The 17,112-nt window shown below is 44.3% G+C and overlaps 1 protein-coding gene across 1 annotated transcript in view; it reads left to right on the top strand.

Moving 5' to 3' along the window:
* LOC124613557 (gustatory and odorant receptor 63a-like) overlaps positions 1-17,112 on the top strand; it is a 140,504-nt gene that overhangs the window by 64,498 nt on the left and 58,894 nt on the right. Inside the window, exon 4 of the mRNA XM_047142270.1 lies at positions 8,093-8,374. Within this exon, the coding sequence (XP_046998226.1) occupies positions 8,093-8,374 (282 nt within the window). The remainder of the gene's footprint in view (positions 1-8,092; positions 8,375-17,112) is intronic.

Below are 17,112 nucleotides of genomic sequence, written 5' to 3'. Positions count from 1 at the left end.
ACCGCGGCGGCAAGTGCCACCTATCCAGACATCTACATCTACATCTACATTTATACTCCGCAAGCCAACCAACGGTGTGTGGCGGAGGGCACTTTGCGTGCCACTGTCATTACCTCCCTTTCCTGTTCTAGTCGCGTATGGTTCGCGGGAAGAGTGACTGCCGGAAAGCCTCCGTGCGCGCTCGAATCTCTCTAATTTTACATTCGTGATCTCCTCGGGAGGTATAAGTAGGGGGAAGCAATATATTCGATACCTCATCCAGAAACGCACCCTCTCGAAACCTGGACAGCAAGCCACACCGCGATGCACAGCGCCTCTCTTGCGGTGTATGCCACTTGAGTTTGCTAAACATCTTCGTAACGCTATCACGCCTAACAAACAACCCTGTGACGAAACGCGTCGCTCTTCTTTGAATCTTCTCTATCTCCTCTGTCAACCCGATCTGGTACGGATCCCAAACTGATGAGTATAGGTCGAACGAGTGTTTTGTAAGCCACTTCCTTTGTTGATGGACTACATTTTCTAAGGACTCTCCCAATGAATCTCAACCTGGTACCCGCCTTACCAACAATTAATTTTATATGATCATTCTACTTCAAATCGTTCCGTACGCATACTCCCAGATATTTTACAGAAGTAACTGCTACCAGTGTTTGTTCCGCTATCATATAATCATACAATAAAGAATCCTTCTTTCTATGTATTCGCAATAAATTAAATTTGTCTATGTTAAGGGTCGGTTACGACCCCCTGCACCAAGTGCCTATCCGCTGCAGATCTTCCTGCATTTCGCTGCAATTTTCTAATGCTGTAACTTCTCTGTTGAAAGAACAGGCACTACGCATTCATATACGTGATTTGCCTCAATGAGCAACGAATCCACCTTCTTCAGTGCGGATGCACAATTGTGTCTGACCTCCTGTAGGAATCTCGAAGTAGCGAGCGTAGAGAACACGGGCAGGGACTTGCGGATGGGAGGCGCTAGGTGGTGAGTCAGCTGTGAGGCGCGCTGAGGAAGTCTGCGCAGTGGCAATAATCACTGTGATCGGGTGGCGCAGTGGATCCCGAACCCAGTCCGGCACACGTTCACTCGTCGCCGCTGATTCGACGTACAGTCCCGATGCAGTTGAAGTCACTAGTCCGTTCCATCTCCTTTCCTTTTCTCCCCTCCACCTTCAATTTACAGTAAACTGTTGCCTTTCTAGTGGAAATGACGTAACCAAAATGTACGATAAATATTGCTGGTTGATGAAAGAGTGGTATAACAAATATTGCTGCTCTAACCTTTCTAAGCCTCCGATTGTTTTTTGACTGACGTGAGTACATGAAAATGTCTCTTCAGAAAAATGACTCTTTTATTCAAAATTGTGACCCAAGAAATAATCCACAACCCTTTCTGACCACAGTTTCATCAACATATTCCAGAGTAGGCGACGCTTACATTGCATAATTCGAAGAAATGAGGGCAATAATGAATGTTTGAGTGAATTTAAGATCACAGTTACTTCTAGAAAGTTCATAACCTGGTCTGGTGAACATGTAATTGTAGGTAGACCTACAAGGGTGTGTCACTCATTCTGATAGCCTATTACTTATCAACACAACAATCTGAAAAATACGAACTTTGGGGGCAAGAAGAAGAATATGTCCAAAAATCCTTCGTTTTCAAGTGATTAAAGTTTACAAATGATTGGAGATCATCAACACATAAAATTATAATAAATGCTCGAAATGTCCCTCTCTTGCTTCTAAATACACATGCACTCGTCTAATCACGGACAGTCGCACCCTATCAAATACTCTCTGATGGCTTCGAATGATTTCAAAGGCTTTTATGAGACTAGAGTTTCTGCCTTCAGGTGGTCTGCTGTATATAAATATGTGTAAGGTGCCCTTGTAGATAATAATCCAAAGGATTGAGTCCGGAGAATGTGATAGAAATGGTCCGTCCTCCTCTGCCTATACGTATGTCATAGCAGATAACAGCCACTGCATCCCTAACACCGCGACTGAAATGTGCTGGAGCTCAATTGCGCATAAACCAAATGTTTCTTCTTTTTTGCTTGAGCACATTTCTAGTAGGTCTTGGAGGGCGTTCTGAATGAAGTCCATGTATCCAGAATGAGATTTTCACTGTGCAGCGGAGTGTGCGCTGATGTGAAACTTCCTTACATATTAAAACTGTGTGCCGGACCGGGACTCGAACAAGGGACCTTTGCCTTTCGCGGGCAAGAGCTCTACCAACTGAGCTCCCAAGCACGACTCACGACCCGTCCTCACAGCCTCAATTCTGCCAGTACCTCGTCTCCTACCCTCCAAACTTCAGTTCTGCGAACATTGCACAACTAGTACTCCTGGAAGAAAGGATGTTGCGGAGACATGGCTTACCCACAGCCTAGGGGATGTTTCCAGAATGAGATTTTCACTCTGCAGCGGAGTGTACGCTGATATGAAACTTCCTGACAGATTAAAACTGTGTGCCGGACCGGGACTCGAACTCGGGACCTTTTCCTTTCGCGGCCAAGTGCTCTATCACATGCCCACGAAAGGCAAAGGTCCCGAGTTCGGGTCTCGGTGAGGCACACAGTTTTAATCTGTCAGGAAGTTTCCGAAGTCCATGTAGACTGCACGTGTAAGACGTGCTGGTAGAATGTATGGCCCTCCCAGGCAACTGCCGATAATTCCAGCTCACACAGAGATCTTAAACAGATGCTGATGTCTAGTTGTACTATAAGACGAGGAATATGATCGGTCAACATGGATTGTTTGTGGAAATCTGTCATTCCCTCTCTTCGAAACTTTGGTTCATCTTTAAACAAAACTGAAAAGATAGACAATGGAATGGCAGTTTGTGCAACAATCATGGATGATCAGCAGGCATTAGGCTCTGTGGACACTAAGGATAATACGGATACGTGAACTGCTTGTGAATTATCCTCCATGCTGAAATCGAAGATTTGTCATATGCCATGGCCACATGTCTTGCGTTGATACCTGCGACAGCCCGTAGAACATGCTCTTACTGGTCAGGCGTACGAACAGCACTTGATCGTCCTCGATCCTATCTCGGCAATGCTACGAAACACAAATCGAAAGGATGAATGACTCGGCTGTCTTCGCTCTGGAAACAGAGTCTGATATAGAACTGAAGCCTCACGTGCATTGCCATTCGCTCGGCCATACATAAAAATCGCATATGCCTACTCACGAAATGAGTATCCTGTCATACTTGAAAGGAGCACTTTTAGTTAACTCACGCCAGTAGCACTTGCACACAAAGGACACACTGAAGACAGACGAATGGCGAAAGTAAACATGCTCTTCGTACAGTCATGGTCTTTCACTCGTCCATCAATATGGAAGGCGTGCTGGCTTCCCTGTAGGAATGAGATGTAGCCAAAGCCTGTACGAAGAACATGGATCATGATCTACCTCACTGAACTAAGTCAATTTGGACGTAACTAAAAGCATATTTAAGAACCTGGAACATTGCAGACAAAATATTACGGAAAGCTGAAAAATGGATGCAGCAATCTTATTACATTTCTCGTAGTTTGTAGCCTGAGAACGGCCATCAGAAAGTAACCTCAAATTAAATACCGACATTCTTTGAGATAACTGAGACACTGTTATAGTTATACTACACAAAAAAAAATTTTTCTTGTCGTTTGTTATCGGAGTACATCGAAAAAGTTTAAAGAAAGGCAGCAAATTTTGTATTATCGTGAAGTATGGGAGAGATTGTCACAGAAATGGTACAGGATTTGGGTTGGACATCATTAAAAGAAAGGCGTTTTTCGTTGCGACGGAATCTTCTCACGAAATTCCAATCACCAACTTTCTCCTACGAATGCGAAAATATTTTGTTGACACCGACTTACATAGGGAGGAACGATCACCAAGATAAAATAAGGGAAATCAGAGTTCGTACGGAAAGATATAGGTGTTCATTCTTTCTGCGCGTTATACGAGACTGGAATAATAGAGAATTATGAAGGTGGTTCGATGAACCCTCTGCCAGGCACTTAAATGTGATTTGCAGAGTATCCATGTAGATGCAGATGTAGATGTAGACTGTCTGTCTCTCTGTCGGTATAAGACCCCTTTTTCTCAGAAATGGATAAACATATCAAGTTGAAATTTATATCATCATCTACGTTCCCTTGATGATGTAAAAAACTGAAGCTTCTAAGTGAATGGAATCAAAAGATATGGTCGTTTATTGCCACATATTTCGACACTCGAAAATTCGCTGATCATAACTCCTCATTGACCTAGAATCATGAAATTTGACAAGAACCAAGGTTTCACAGTACAAGTAAAGGGAAAAATACGAAAATTGTGAATCTGTAATTATATCAGACGAAAAAAAATTGTCATTTGCAGTTTGACTGTCTGTCTGTTCGTTTGTCTCTTAAGGATCCTTTTTGTTCAGAAATGGGTAAGCGTATTAAGTTGAAATTTTGTCACATACTATCATCAATTGTGACTTGACGGTGTAATAAATGTAAGCTTCTAAGTCAATGCAGCTAAGAGATACGGCCATTTATGTCACATACTTTGATGCTCACAAACTCACTCATCAAAACCTACAGGGTACATCTCGTTACTTAGAATGATGCCGGCCGCTGTGGCAGAGCGGTTCTAGGCGCTTCAGTCGGGAACCGCGCTGCTGCTACGGTCGCAGATTCGAAACCTGCCTCGGGCATGGATGTGTGTGATGTCCTTAGGTTAGTCAGGTTTAATTAGTTCTAAGTCTAGGTGCGTGCCTCAGCGATACAGATAGCCGTACCGTAGGTACAACCACAACGGAGGGGTATCTGTTGAGAGGCCAGACAAACGTGTGGTTCCTGAAGAGGGGCAGCAGCCTTTTCAGTAGTTGCAAGGGCAACAGTCTGGATGATTGACTGATCTGGCCTTGTAACAATAACCAAAACGGCCTTGCTGTGCTGGTACTGCGAACGGCTGAAAGCAAGGGGAAACTACGGCCGTAATTTTTCCCGAGGGCATGCAGCTTTACTGTATGATTAAATGATGATGGCGTCCTCTTGGGTAAAATATTCCGGAGGTAAAATAGTCCCCCATTCGGATCTCCGGGCGGGGACTACTCAAGAGGATGTCGTTATCAGGAGAAAGAAAACTGGCGTTCTACGGATCGGAGCGTGGAATGTCAGGTCCCTTAATCGGGCAGGTAGGTTAGAAAATTTGAAAAGGGTAATGGATAGGTTAAAGTTAGATATAGTGGGAATTAGTGAAGTTCGGTGGCAGGAGGAACTAGACTTCTGGTCAGGTGACTACAGGGTTATAAACACAAAGTCAAATAGGGGTAATGCAGGAGTAGGTTTAATAATGAATAGGAAAATAGGTACGCGGGTAAGCTACTACAAACAGCTTAGTGAACGCATTATTGTGGCCAAGAGCCATGTATGGAAGTGAAACATGGACGGTAAATAGTTTGGACAAGAAGAGAATAGAAGCTTTCGAAATGTGGTGCTACAGAAGAATGCTGAAGATTAGATGGGTAGATCACATAACTAATGAGGAGGTACTGAATAGGATTGGGGAGAAGAGGAGTTTGTGGCACAACTTGACCAGAAGAAGGGATCGGTTGGTAGGACATGTTCTGAGGCATCAAGGGATCACCAATTTAGTATTGGAGGGCAGCGTGGAGGGTAAAAATCGTAGGGGGAGACCAAGAGATGAATACACTAAGCAGATTCAGAAGGATGTAGGTTGCAGTAGGTACTGGGAGATGAAGAAGCTTGCACAGGATAGAGTAGGATGGAGAGCTGCATCAAACCAGTCTCAGGACTGCAGACCACAACAACAACAACAAGTCTAGGTGACTGATGACCTCAGATGTTAAGTCCCATAGTGGTTAGAGCCATTTGAACCATTTGAACTTAAATTGATGAAATTTTCTAAAAAGCAAGGTTTCGCAGTACAATAAAAGGAAATGTCCGAAAGTTATTCATTCGTAATTACATCACACGAAAAAATATTTATTTTGTTATTTGTTATCCGACTCAAAACATGGAATTAAAACATTCTCGAAAGTCATAGAATTTCTAGGACCATTATATCACCAGTTTCAACGTCAATAACAGGCAAAAATCGTCAACCCTGAAGATAAGATACAGAAATCAGGGCTCGTGTGGAGGTATATAGATAGTCGTTTTTCCTCACTCTGTTTACGAGTGGAACAGGAAAGGAAATGACTAGTAGTGGTACAGTGTACCCTCCGCCACGCACCGTACGGTCGCTTGTGGAGTATCTGTGTAGACGTAGATGTGGATGCCCTGAATGGATGAACTGTGTATACAGGGTGTTACAAGAAGGTACGGCCAAACTTTCAGGAAACATTCCTCACACACAAAGAAAGAAAATATGTTATGTGGACATGTGTCCGGAAACGCTTACTTTCCATGTTAGAGCTCATTTTATTACTTCTCTTCAAATCACATTAATCATGGAATTGAAACACACAGCAACACAACGTACCAGCGTGACTTCAAACACTTTGTTACAGGAAATGTTCAAAATGTCCTCCGTTAGCGAGGATACATGCATCCACCCTCCGTCGCGTGGAATCCCTGATCCGCTGATACAGCCCTGGAGAATGGCGTATTGTATCACAGCCGTCCACAATACGAGCACGAAGAGTCTCTACATTTGGTACCGGGGTTGCGTAGACAAGAGCTTTCAAATGCTCCCATAAATGAAAGTCAAGAGGGTTGAGGTCAGGAGAGCGTGGAGGCCACGGAATTGGTCCGCCTCTACCAATCCATCGGTCACCGAATCTGTTGTTGAGAAGCGTACGAACTTCGACTGAAATGTGCAGGAGCTCCATCGTGCATGAACCACATGTTGTGTCGTACTTGTAAAGGCACATGTTCTAGCAGCACAGGTAGAGTATCCCGTATGAAATCATGATAACGTGCTCCACTGGGCGTAGGTGGAAAAACATGGGGCCCAATAAAGACATCACCAACAATGCCTGCCCAAACGTTCACAGAAAATCTGTGTTGATGACGTGATTGCACAATTGCGTGCGGATTCTCGTCAGCCCACACATGTTGATTGTGAAAATTTACGATTTGATCACGTTGGTATGAAGTCTCATCCGTAAAGAGAACATTTGCACTGAAATGAGGATTGACACATTGTTGGATGAACCATTCGCAGAAGTGCACCCGTGGAGGCCAATCAGCTGCTGATAGTGACTGCACGCGCTGTACATGGTACGGAAACAACTGCTTCTCCCGTAGCACTCTCCATACAGTGACGTGGTCATCGTTACCTTTTACAGCAGCAACTTCTCTGACGCTGACATTAGGGTTATCGTCAACTGCACGAAGAATTGCCTGGTCCATTGCAGGTGTCCTCGTCGTTCTAGGTCTTCCCCAGTCGCGAGTCATAGGCTGGAATGTTCCGTGTTCTCTAAGACGCCGATCAGTTGCTTCGAACGTCTTCCTGTCGGGACACCTTCGTTCTGGAAATCTGTCTCGATACGAAAGTGCCGCGCCACGGCTATTGCCCCGTGCTAATCCATACATCAAATGGGCATCTGCCAACTCCGCATTTGTAAACATTGCACTGACTGCAAAACCACGTTCGTGATGAACACTAACCTGTTGATGCTACGTACTGATGTGCTTGATGCTAGTACTGTAGAGCAGTGAGTCGCATGTCAACACAAGCACCGAAGTCAACATTACCTTCCTTCAATTGGGCCAACTGGCGGTGAATCGAGGAAGTACAGTACATACTGACGAAACTAAAATGAGCCCTAACATGGAAATTAAGCGTTTCCGGACACATATCCACATAACGTCTTTTCTTTATTTGTGTGTGAGGAATGTTTCCTGAAAGTTTGGCCGTACCTTTTTGTAACACCCTGTATACATAACTAAGTTTTTACGGACCTCAGTGGGCGAGTCTTAGTCGGTCATTACCATGAACTAGCCATAGGTTATCAGTTTTCCCGTGCTAAGGAGTGTCTTTCTACCCTTATGCTTCCAAATATGACTGTGAATGCAAGCGATCCATTTGAGACACAAGCCACTGGAGCTGCAGCCGCCCCTGTTGGCAGACGCTGCGCCGGAAGAGCGGCGCGGTGAGCCTGCGTACGCTGGAGGCGCTATGGTTGCGCCTGTCGCGGCTCTGCACGGCCACGGCGCAGGCACTCTCCGCCGCGCACCTCCTCGCCACGAACATCTGCTCCATCGTCTTCCTCATGAGCGCCTACGGATTCCTCATCAGCTTCGACAAACCCGACCTGCGTCTCATCGCCGGTGGTCTCGGCGCCTACGCCGTGTTCAATGTCATCTACCTGGCCACGATCTACAATACCGGCTACAGTGTTGTCGCAACGGTACGTTCGCCTTAATGTAACCTTGTTCATAATTATAAAAGAACAAAAATCGTGAAATATATGCAAGAGATCAGGGTGCGCTATTACTGTGAATGCCTACCTCTATCGGCAAAAACGGAACCCTTATACACTGAAGAGTCAAAGAAACTGGTACACCTGCCTATTATCGTGTAGGACCCCCTGAACACGCAGAAGCGCCGCAACCCGACGTGGCATGGACTCGACTAATGTCTGAAATAGTGCTGGAGGGAACTGACACCATGAATCTTGCAGGGCTGTCCATAAAACAGTAAGAGTACGAGGGTATGGAGATCTCTTCTGAACGTTCCATGACATCTCAGATGTGCTCAATAATGTTGATGTATGGGGAGTTTGTTGGCCGGCGGAAGTGTTTATAGAAATGTGTTCCTGGAGCCATTCAGTAGCAATTCTGGAGGTGTGGGGTGTCGCATTGTCCGGCTGAATTTGCCCAAGTCCGTCGGAATACACAACGAACATGAATGGATGCAGGTGATCAGACAGGATGCTTACGTACATGTCACCTGTCAGAGCCGTATCTAGACGTATCAGGGGTCCCATATCATTATAACTGCACACACCCCACACCAATACAGAGCCTCCACCATCTTGAACAGTCTCCTGCTTACGTGCAGGATCCATGGATTCATGAGGTTCTCCCAACACCCGCCTACATCCGTCTGCTCGATACAATTTGAGCTGGCCAGGCAACATGTTTCCGGTCACCTACAGTCCAATGTCGGTGTTGATGGGGCCAGGCGAAGCGTTAAGTTTTGTGTCATGCAGTCATCAAAAGTACACAAGAGGGTCTTCGGCTCAGAAAACCCTAGTCGATGAAGTTTCGTTGAGTGGTTCGCACGCTGACATTTGTTGATGGTCCATCACTGAAATCTGCAGCAGCTTGCGGAAGGGATGCACTTCCGTCATGTTGAACGATTCTCTTCAGACATCGTTGATACTGTTCTCACAGGATCTTCTTCCGGCCGCAGCGATGTCGGAGATTTGTTGTTTCATTGGATTCCTGATATTCACGGAACATTCGCGAAATGGTCGTACGGGAAAATCTCCACTTCATAACTACCTCAGAGATGCTGTGTCCTATCGCTCGTGCGCCGACTATAACACCACGTTCAAACTCACTTAAGTCTTGATACTTGCCATTGGAGCAGCAGTAACCGATCTAACAACTGCGCCAGACACTTGCTGTTTTATATAGTCGTTGCCGACCGCAGCGCTTTAGTCTGCTGTTTACATATCTCTGTATTTGAATACACTTACGTATACCAGTTTCTTTGGCGCTTCAGTGTACGATCGCTTTATTGTCCATCTGTATGTTCGACTGTTAAGACCCATTTTTCTCAGGAATGGGTAGTTGTATCAAGTTGAAAAATATGTCACATACTAAGGTCTATGGTCCATTGGCCGTGTAAGGACTGCAACCTTCTAAGTCAGTGCAATTGAAAGATACGGCAATCTGTGCCACAAATTTTGATACTCGTAAAACCACTCATCAAAACCTATAGGACACTTCCCGTTGATCTAGAACCATGAAATTTGGAAAGACACAAGGTTTAACAGTTCAAGGGAAGGGAAAAAAATTCGGAAATCGTTAATCTGAGGTTAGGCCACACGATTCTTTTTTTTTTTTTTTTTTTTTTTTTTTGGAATGATGGTTGGCCCTGTGTTCCGCATGTGAACAGTGTCGTGAAACAAAAATTAAATCTTAATGAATTGCTGAATTTGAAATTAAGACTCTGAGTCTAATTAAATGCCAAAAGAAACTAATTCTCTCCTCAGTGAAAATTATTTAACTTATACTGAACAACATTATGAAAGCTACGTAACATGAAGTGCAGTGTCTGACCTGAAATATCCGCGAAATAAAATGCTTTCACCCTTCACTGTAAATTAATCTGGTTACTTAGTACAACGCCTGAAAATTCTGAGAACTTAATCTTTGCTCAAAAGAATGCAAAATGATATCTCTCTTGAAAGAAGTGTAACTTAAGTCTTGCTTAGTGTGTTATTTCGTGTTTGGGGTACTGACATTCTCGAAAGCCAGTAGAAACCAGCAAACGCAGCAGCAAAGAATATAATCTAACCTAAATTTTTCTTTGCTTTTCAGAAACAACCTGTGACTGTGTGTGTGGCACAAGGTGCAATGTACACACGACAAAGTACTCAAAACTTATTAAGAATGATGGAAGAGGGTTTCACTTTAAAGAAAATCGTTCTTGAATAACTGAACTTTGATTATTGTCAAAAAATACTGTACAACATAAGAAGACTAACAATTATGAAATTTTTCTCATTACAAACATTATAGACAATTCAACCAATTAGGTAATTAATGACATAATGAAAATAAGGAGAGGAAATTAACAAAAATCATGAATACTGTTAGTTATCCTTCAGTTGATAGTTGTGGCAAACAAACGTTTCATTCTTACACATGCATACCTGTACATTACCTTGGAATATTACTCCAAAAATATTCTCTCAATACAATCAGTAAAATAGCTTTGAAAATAATTTTTCATCTCCATAATAAAGTATTCCAGATAATTTCTCCAAGATTCACAAACATCAGATCTCCTTCTCTTTTTGTAAAGTTAATTGTTCGCTACTGCGCCTCTAATAAGGATGCCCCAACACTGCACAACTGACCCGCAACCAGCCGCACCATAGGTATTACATCAAACACAGAGTCAAGGATCTTATCCATTACTCGAGCTGCGCACTCATGCATATTTGTCCGAGTACAGTAAAGGTAAATTATTTACAATGTCAGAAAATATATGAAAACCTTCCATATGGTCAATTGAGGAAGTAAAAAATACAACTTCCTAAGTCAGTACAATCAAAAAATATGGTAAATTATGTCACATATTTTGATAATCGTAAACTCCCTCAGCAATACCTATGGGGTAATTCCCGTTGACCTAAAATCAGGAAAATTGGCAAGATGCAAGGTTTCACAGTACAAGTAAGGAAAAAAATCCGAAAATTATTAATTTGTAATTGTATGAAACAAAAATTTTTTGGTATTTCATATCTGGCTCTCAGTTTGTCTCTTAAGACTCCTTTACCTCAGAAATTACAGTAGCAGATGCAAAAACACACAAAAAATGTAATCTTAAAATTTGACATTGAAACATTCCCGATACACTTGGAATTGTCGGGATTGATGTCCTACCAGTATCGACATTGATAACAGGCAAAAGTCATCGCGATTCTTGATTGCCCAGGTGGATGAAGTAACAGTACACAAAATTAAGTTTGTATGGAAGCCTCAGAGCGCGAGAACTAGTCGCAATTGACCAATTTTTCTTTTATTTTTATAATTGTAGCCATTAAAATTGCAACACCAGGAAGGATGGCAGATAATGAAACTTTCTAATCATGCATATGCAGTATAGTGGGAACAGTACACTATTTGTATGTGAATTGGAGATATAATTTGGAGATTTACAGGGTGCGAAATTTGCTACAAGAGGATGCCACGTCTGTTAGCTATAGTGGCTCTGACATAGGTGTACAGCTAGTCGACTGCACAAGGATGACGGATATGGGTACGACGCACAAAGGAATTAAAGACAGTGGGTATTTATTTACATTAATAGGGCAATTTGAAAATGTGTTCCGGACCACGATTCGAACACAGTTCTCCTGCCTATTAGGGATATGCGCTGACCACTACGTCATCTGGACACAGTGATCACCACAGCTCCATGGACTACCCTGTTAGAGTCAAATCCTCAACTTATACCACACACTACTGATGTAGAGCCCCTGTTCGTTAGACTCATTACTCGCGGCTTCTCGCCGATTCCCATAACAGTTCGAGCTTGATGTCCATCTGCACTGAAGGATTCACTGGCCGTTATCGCCTTAATTATATATGTGTACTGTGTATTTAAACTGGGGACCTAGAAACGATGGAGAGACTTCGTCCCACCGTAGCCCAGAGTGGTTCACAGCCCCACAACAAGCCGCAGGGATTATTGTGCCGTTCGACCCCAGTGGACCCCCCGCCCCCTCCACCGGGGACGTCTCATACCAGACGAATGCAATCCCAAATGTTTGCGTCGTAGAGTAATGGGGGTATACACGTACATGGAGACTGCGTTTGCGCAGCAATCGCCGACATAGTGTAACTGAGGCGGAATAAGGGGAACCAGCCCGCAATCGCCGAGGTAGATGGCAAACCGCCTTAAAAACCATCCACAGGCTGGCCGGCACGCCGGACCTCCACACCAATGCGCCAGGCGCGCCTTCCCACTGGGGGAGCAGCGCGGTAGACTGCGCAGCTAGCAGGGCGAGCAATTATATAGGGTGGTCCAATTGATCGTGACAGGGCCAAATATCTCACGAAATAAGCGTCAGACGAAGAAACTACAAAGAACGAAACTTCTCTAGCTTGAAGGGGGAAACGAGATGGCGCTATGGTTGGCCGGCTAGATGGCGCTGTCATAGGTCAGACGGATATCAACTGCGTTTTTTAAAATAGGAACCCCCATTTTTTATTACATATATGTATAGCACGTAAAGAAATACGATTGTTTTAGTTGGACCACTTTTTTCGCTTTGTGATAGATGGCGCTGTAATAGTCACAAACATATGGCTCACAATTTTAGACGAACAGTTGGTAACAGGTAGGGTTTTTAAATTAAAATACAGAACGTAGGTACGTTTGAACATTTTATTTCGGTTGTTCCAATGTGATACATGTACCTTTGTGAACTTATCACTTCTGAGAACGCATGCTGTTACAGCGTGATTACCTGTAAATACCACATTAATGCAATAAATGCTCAAAATGATGTCCGTCAACCTCAATGCATTCGGCAATACATGTAACGACATTCTTCTCAACGGCGAGAAGTTCGCCTTCCGTAACGTTCGCACGTGCATTGACAATGCTCGGACGCATGTTGTCAGGCGTTGTCGGTGGATCACGATAGCAAATATCCTTCAACTTTCCCCACAGAAAGAAATCCGGGGACGTCAGATCTGGCGAACGTGCGGGCCATGGCCATGGTATGGTGCTTCGACAACCAATCCATCTGTCATGAAATATGCTATTCAATACCGTTTCAACCGCACGCGAGCTATGTGCCGGACATCCATCATGTTGGAAGTACATCGCCATTCTGTCATGCAGTGAAACATCTTTTAGTAACATCGGTAGAACATTAGGTAGGAAATCAGCATACATTGCACAATTTAGATTGCCATCGATAAAATGCGGGCCAGTTATCCTTCCTCCCATAGTGCCGCACCATACATTAACCCGCCAAGGTCGCTGATGTTCCACTTGTCGCAGCCACTGTGGATTTTCCGTTGCCCAATAGTGCATATTATGCCGGTTTACGTTACCGCTGTTGGTGAATGACGCTTCGTCGCTAAATATAACGCGTGGAAAAAATCTGTCATCGTCCCGTAATTTCTCTTGTGCTCAGTGGCAGAACTGTCCACGACGTTCAAAGTCGTTGCCATGTAATGTCTGGTGCATAGAAATATGGTACGGGTGCAATCGACGTTGATGTAACATTCTCAACAACGATGTTTTTGAGCTTCCCGATTCTCGCGCAGTTTGTCTGCTACTGGTGTGCGGATTAGCCGCGATAGCAGCTAAAACACCTACTTGGGCATAATCATTTGTTGCAGGTCGTGGTTGACGTTTCACATGTGGCTGAACACTTCCTGTATCCTTAAATAACGTAACTATCCGGCGAACGGTCCGGACGCTTGGACGATGTCGTCCAGGATACCGAACAGCATACATAGCACACGTCCGTTTGCCATATTGATCACAACAGCCATACATCAACACGACATCTACCTTTTCCGCAATTGGTAAACGGTCCATTTTAACACGGGTAATGTATCACGAAGCAAATACCGTCCGCACTGGCGGAATGTTATGTGATACCACGTACTTGCACGTTTGTGACTATTACAGCGCCATCTGTCACAAAGTGAAAAAAGTGGTCCAACTAAAACATTCATATTTCTTTACGTACTATACGAATATGTAATAAAAATGGGGGTTCCTATTTTTAAAAACTCAGTTGACCTATGGCAGCGCCATCTAGTGGGCCAACCATAGCGCCATCTGGTTTCCTCCTTCAGGCTAGACGAGTTTCGTTCTTTGCAGTTTTTTCATTTGATGCTTATTTCGTGAGATATTTGGCCCGGTCACTATCAATGGACCACCCTGTATATGTGGTGTCAGTTCCTTCAGACATGTCCGAAAGAACGGACACCACATACAGATATGGGTACGTCATTTCCTGCTGCTTCAGCTGTATGCTAAAAGTTCATTTATCACAGTTGCTGCCAAGTGGTGATGTAGCAGTCTCTGAGCAATCCATGAACAAATGTTTTCAGTGGGTGGAAGATCTGCAGATGGTGCTAGCCAGGATAGCATAGACAATATACAGTCTTGTGTTAACTTGTTGAATGTTAAAGTTACAGAGATCTAGAAGACAGGGCATAGATACCGGTCTTAACACGTCAAAAATTTAAATCTCCTGTTTAAATTACCGTCTTCATGAACTAGAGGTGATCTTGATGTGTAACCAATGGCAGCTCATACTGTCATGCTTGTTGCTGAGTTGCGAATGCAGTCTGAGAACTTTCGTTGTCTTCGGAGCCTCCCCATACAGACATGTCCATAGTGATGCAGTGCAGAGCACAGTGACTCATTGGAAAGACGATGTGTAGTCGCCAACGTTCGCAAGACAGACACCGGATTCCGACCTACGCACAAGCAATTTCGCAGAACGATAAACGGTACTTTCCATAGGCCTTAATCTTCTAGATGTCGAATTTAACAAGTACTGATAAACGATTTTCCTTCTTACAAAAGACATAAAACGATGTCATCAAAGACAACCAAGATTTAAATACTATTTCCGAATGAAAAACACACTGCGTAATCTTTCCTTAGATACATTTTTGAATGGTGTTTATTCTAACTAACATGTGTGGCTGCGCTGAGATTCGAACTACACTCATGCTCATAAATTAGGGATACTGCTGATACATGGTGAAACAACGCTCTGGTCGGCGGTTTTCGGTTTTAAACCACCTGGGGGTATGACCATGCGATGCATTTGACTTGCAGTCGTCGCGCGGTGGCGCTGGCAGCAGTCCACATACGCAGAGGTGTGTTGGTGCACGTCAGAGTACGGTGCAGCGAGTAAGTGTGCAGACGTTTTCAGACGTGATAATGGTGACTGTGTGTCGAAAATGGCTCAAAGAACACATATTGATGACGTTATGAGGGGTAGGCCGACTGGAGGCTGGTCAAACACAGCAGGTCGTAGCACGGGCCCTCCGTGTGCCACAAAGTGTGATCTCAAGATTATGGCAACGATTCCAGCAGACAGAAAACGAGTCCAGGCACTACAGTACGGGACGTCCACAGTGTACAACATCACAAGAATACCGATATTTCACCATCAGTGGCCGCAGATGGCCAAGGAGTACTGCAGGCAGCCTTGCTCGGGACCTTACTGCAGGCACTGGAACAGTTGTCTCCAGACACACAGTCTACAGACGACTGAACAGACATGGTTTATTCGCCTGGAGACCTGTAAGGTGCATTCCACTGACCCCTGGTCACAGGAGAGCCCGTAAGGCCTGGTGTCAAGAACACAGTCCACAGTCATTGGAACAGTGGTTCCAGGTTATGTTCACGAACGAATCCATGTATTGTCTGAACAGTGATTCTCACCGGGTTTTCATCTGGCGTGAACCAACGTCTTAATGTCCTTGAAATGGACCTGTATGGAGGTCGTTGTCTGTCGGTGTGGGGTGAGATTATGATTGGTGCGCGTACACCCCTACATGTCTTTGATAGCGGAACTTTAACAGGTCAGCTGTATCGGGACGTCATTTTGTACCAGTATGTCCGCCTTTTCAGGGGTGCAGTGGGTCCCACCTTCCACCTGACAGATGATAACGCACGGCCCCACCGATCTGCCATTGTGGAAGAGTACCTTGAAACATAAGATATCAGGCGAATGGAGTGGCCTGCCTGTTCTCCAGACCTAAACCCCATCGGGCACGTCTGGGGTGCTCTCGGTCGACGTATCGCTGCACGTCTTCAAACTCCTACGACACTTCAGGAGCTCCGACAGGCACTGCTGCAAGAATGGGAGGCTATACCCCAGCAGCCGCTCGCCCACCTGATCCAGAGGATGCCAACCCGTTGCCCGGCCTGTGTATGTGTGCATGGTGATCATATTCTATATTAATGTAGGGATACATGCGCAGGAAACAGTGGCGTTTTGTAGAATATTTGTTTCGGGACGGTTTTCTCAACTTATCACCAATACCGTGGACTTACAGATCTGTGTCGTGTGTGTTTCCTATGTGCCTATGCTCCTAGCGCCAGTTTTGTGTAGTGCCACATTGTGTGGTACCACATTCTGCAATTATCCTTAATTTATGAGCATGAGTGTATTTCGACGTCTAAGCATGTAGTACTCGTTTTGCCAATTTAAAGTTTGTTACATGACATCTACAAGGCCGTCAGTGTTCTCATTCCACCAAAGGGCTCTGCCTGGTAGCAGCTAAGTATATGTTCTTCAGCGGTATAGCTATAGATTACAGTAAAGTTGAATATAAAGTTACAAGAGAATTTTGTTAATTGATGTTATTTAAATTGAAGGTGGAAGGGGGAGAAAGGAAAGGGAAGGAACTAATG

Source organism: Schistocerca americana, chromosome 4 (assembly GCF_021461395.2).
Source record: "Schistocerca americana isolate TAMUIC-IGC-003095 chromosome 4, iqSchAmer2.1, whole genome shotgun sequence".
Classification (NCBI taxonomy): Eukaryota; Metazoa; Arthropoda; class Insecta; order Orthoptera; family Acrididae; genus Schistocerca; species Schistocerca americana.
Note: the sequence above shows the minus strand (reverse complement) of the source record. Positions and strands in the feature narration are given on the sequence as shown.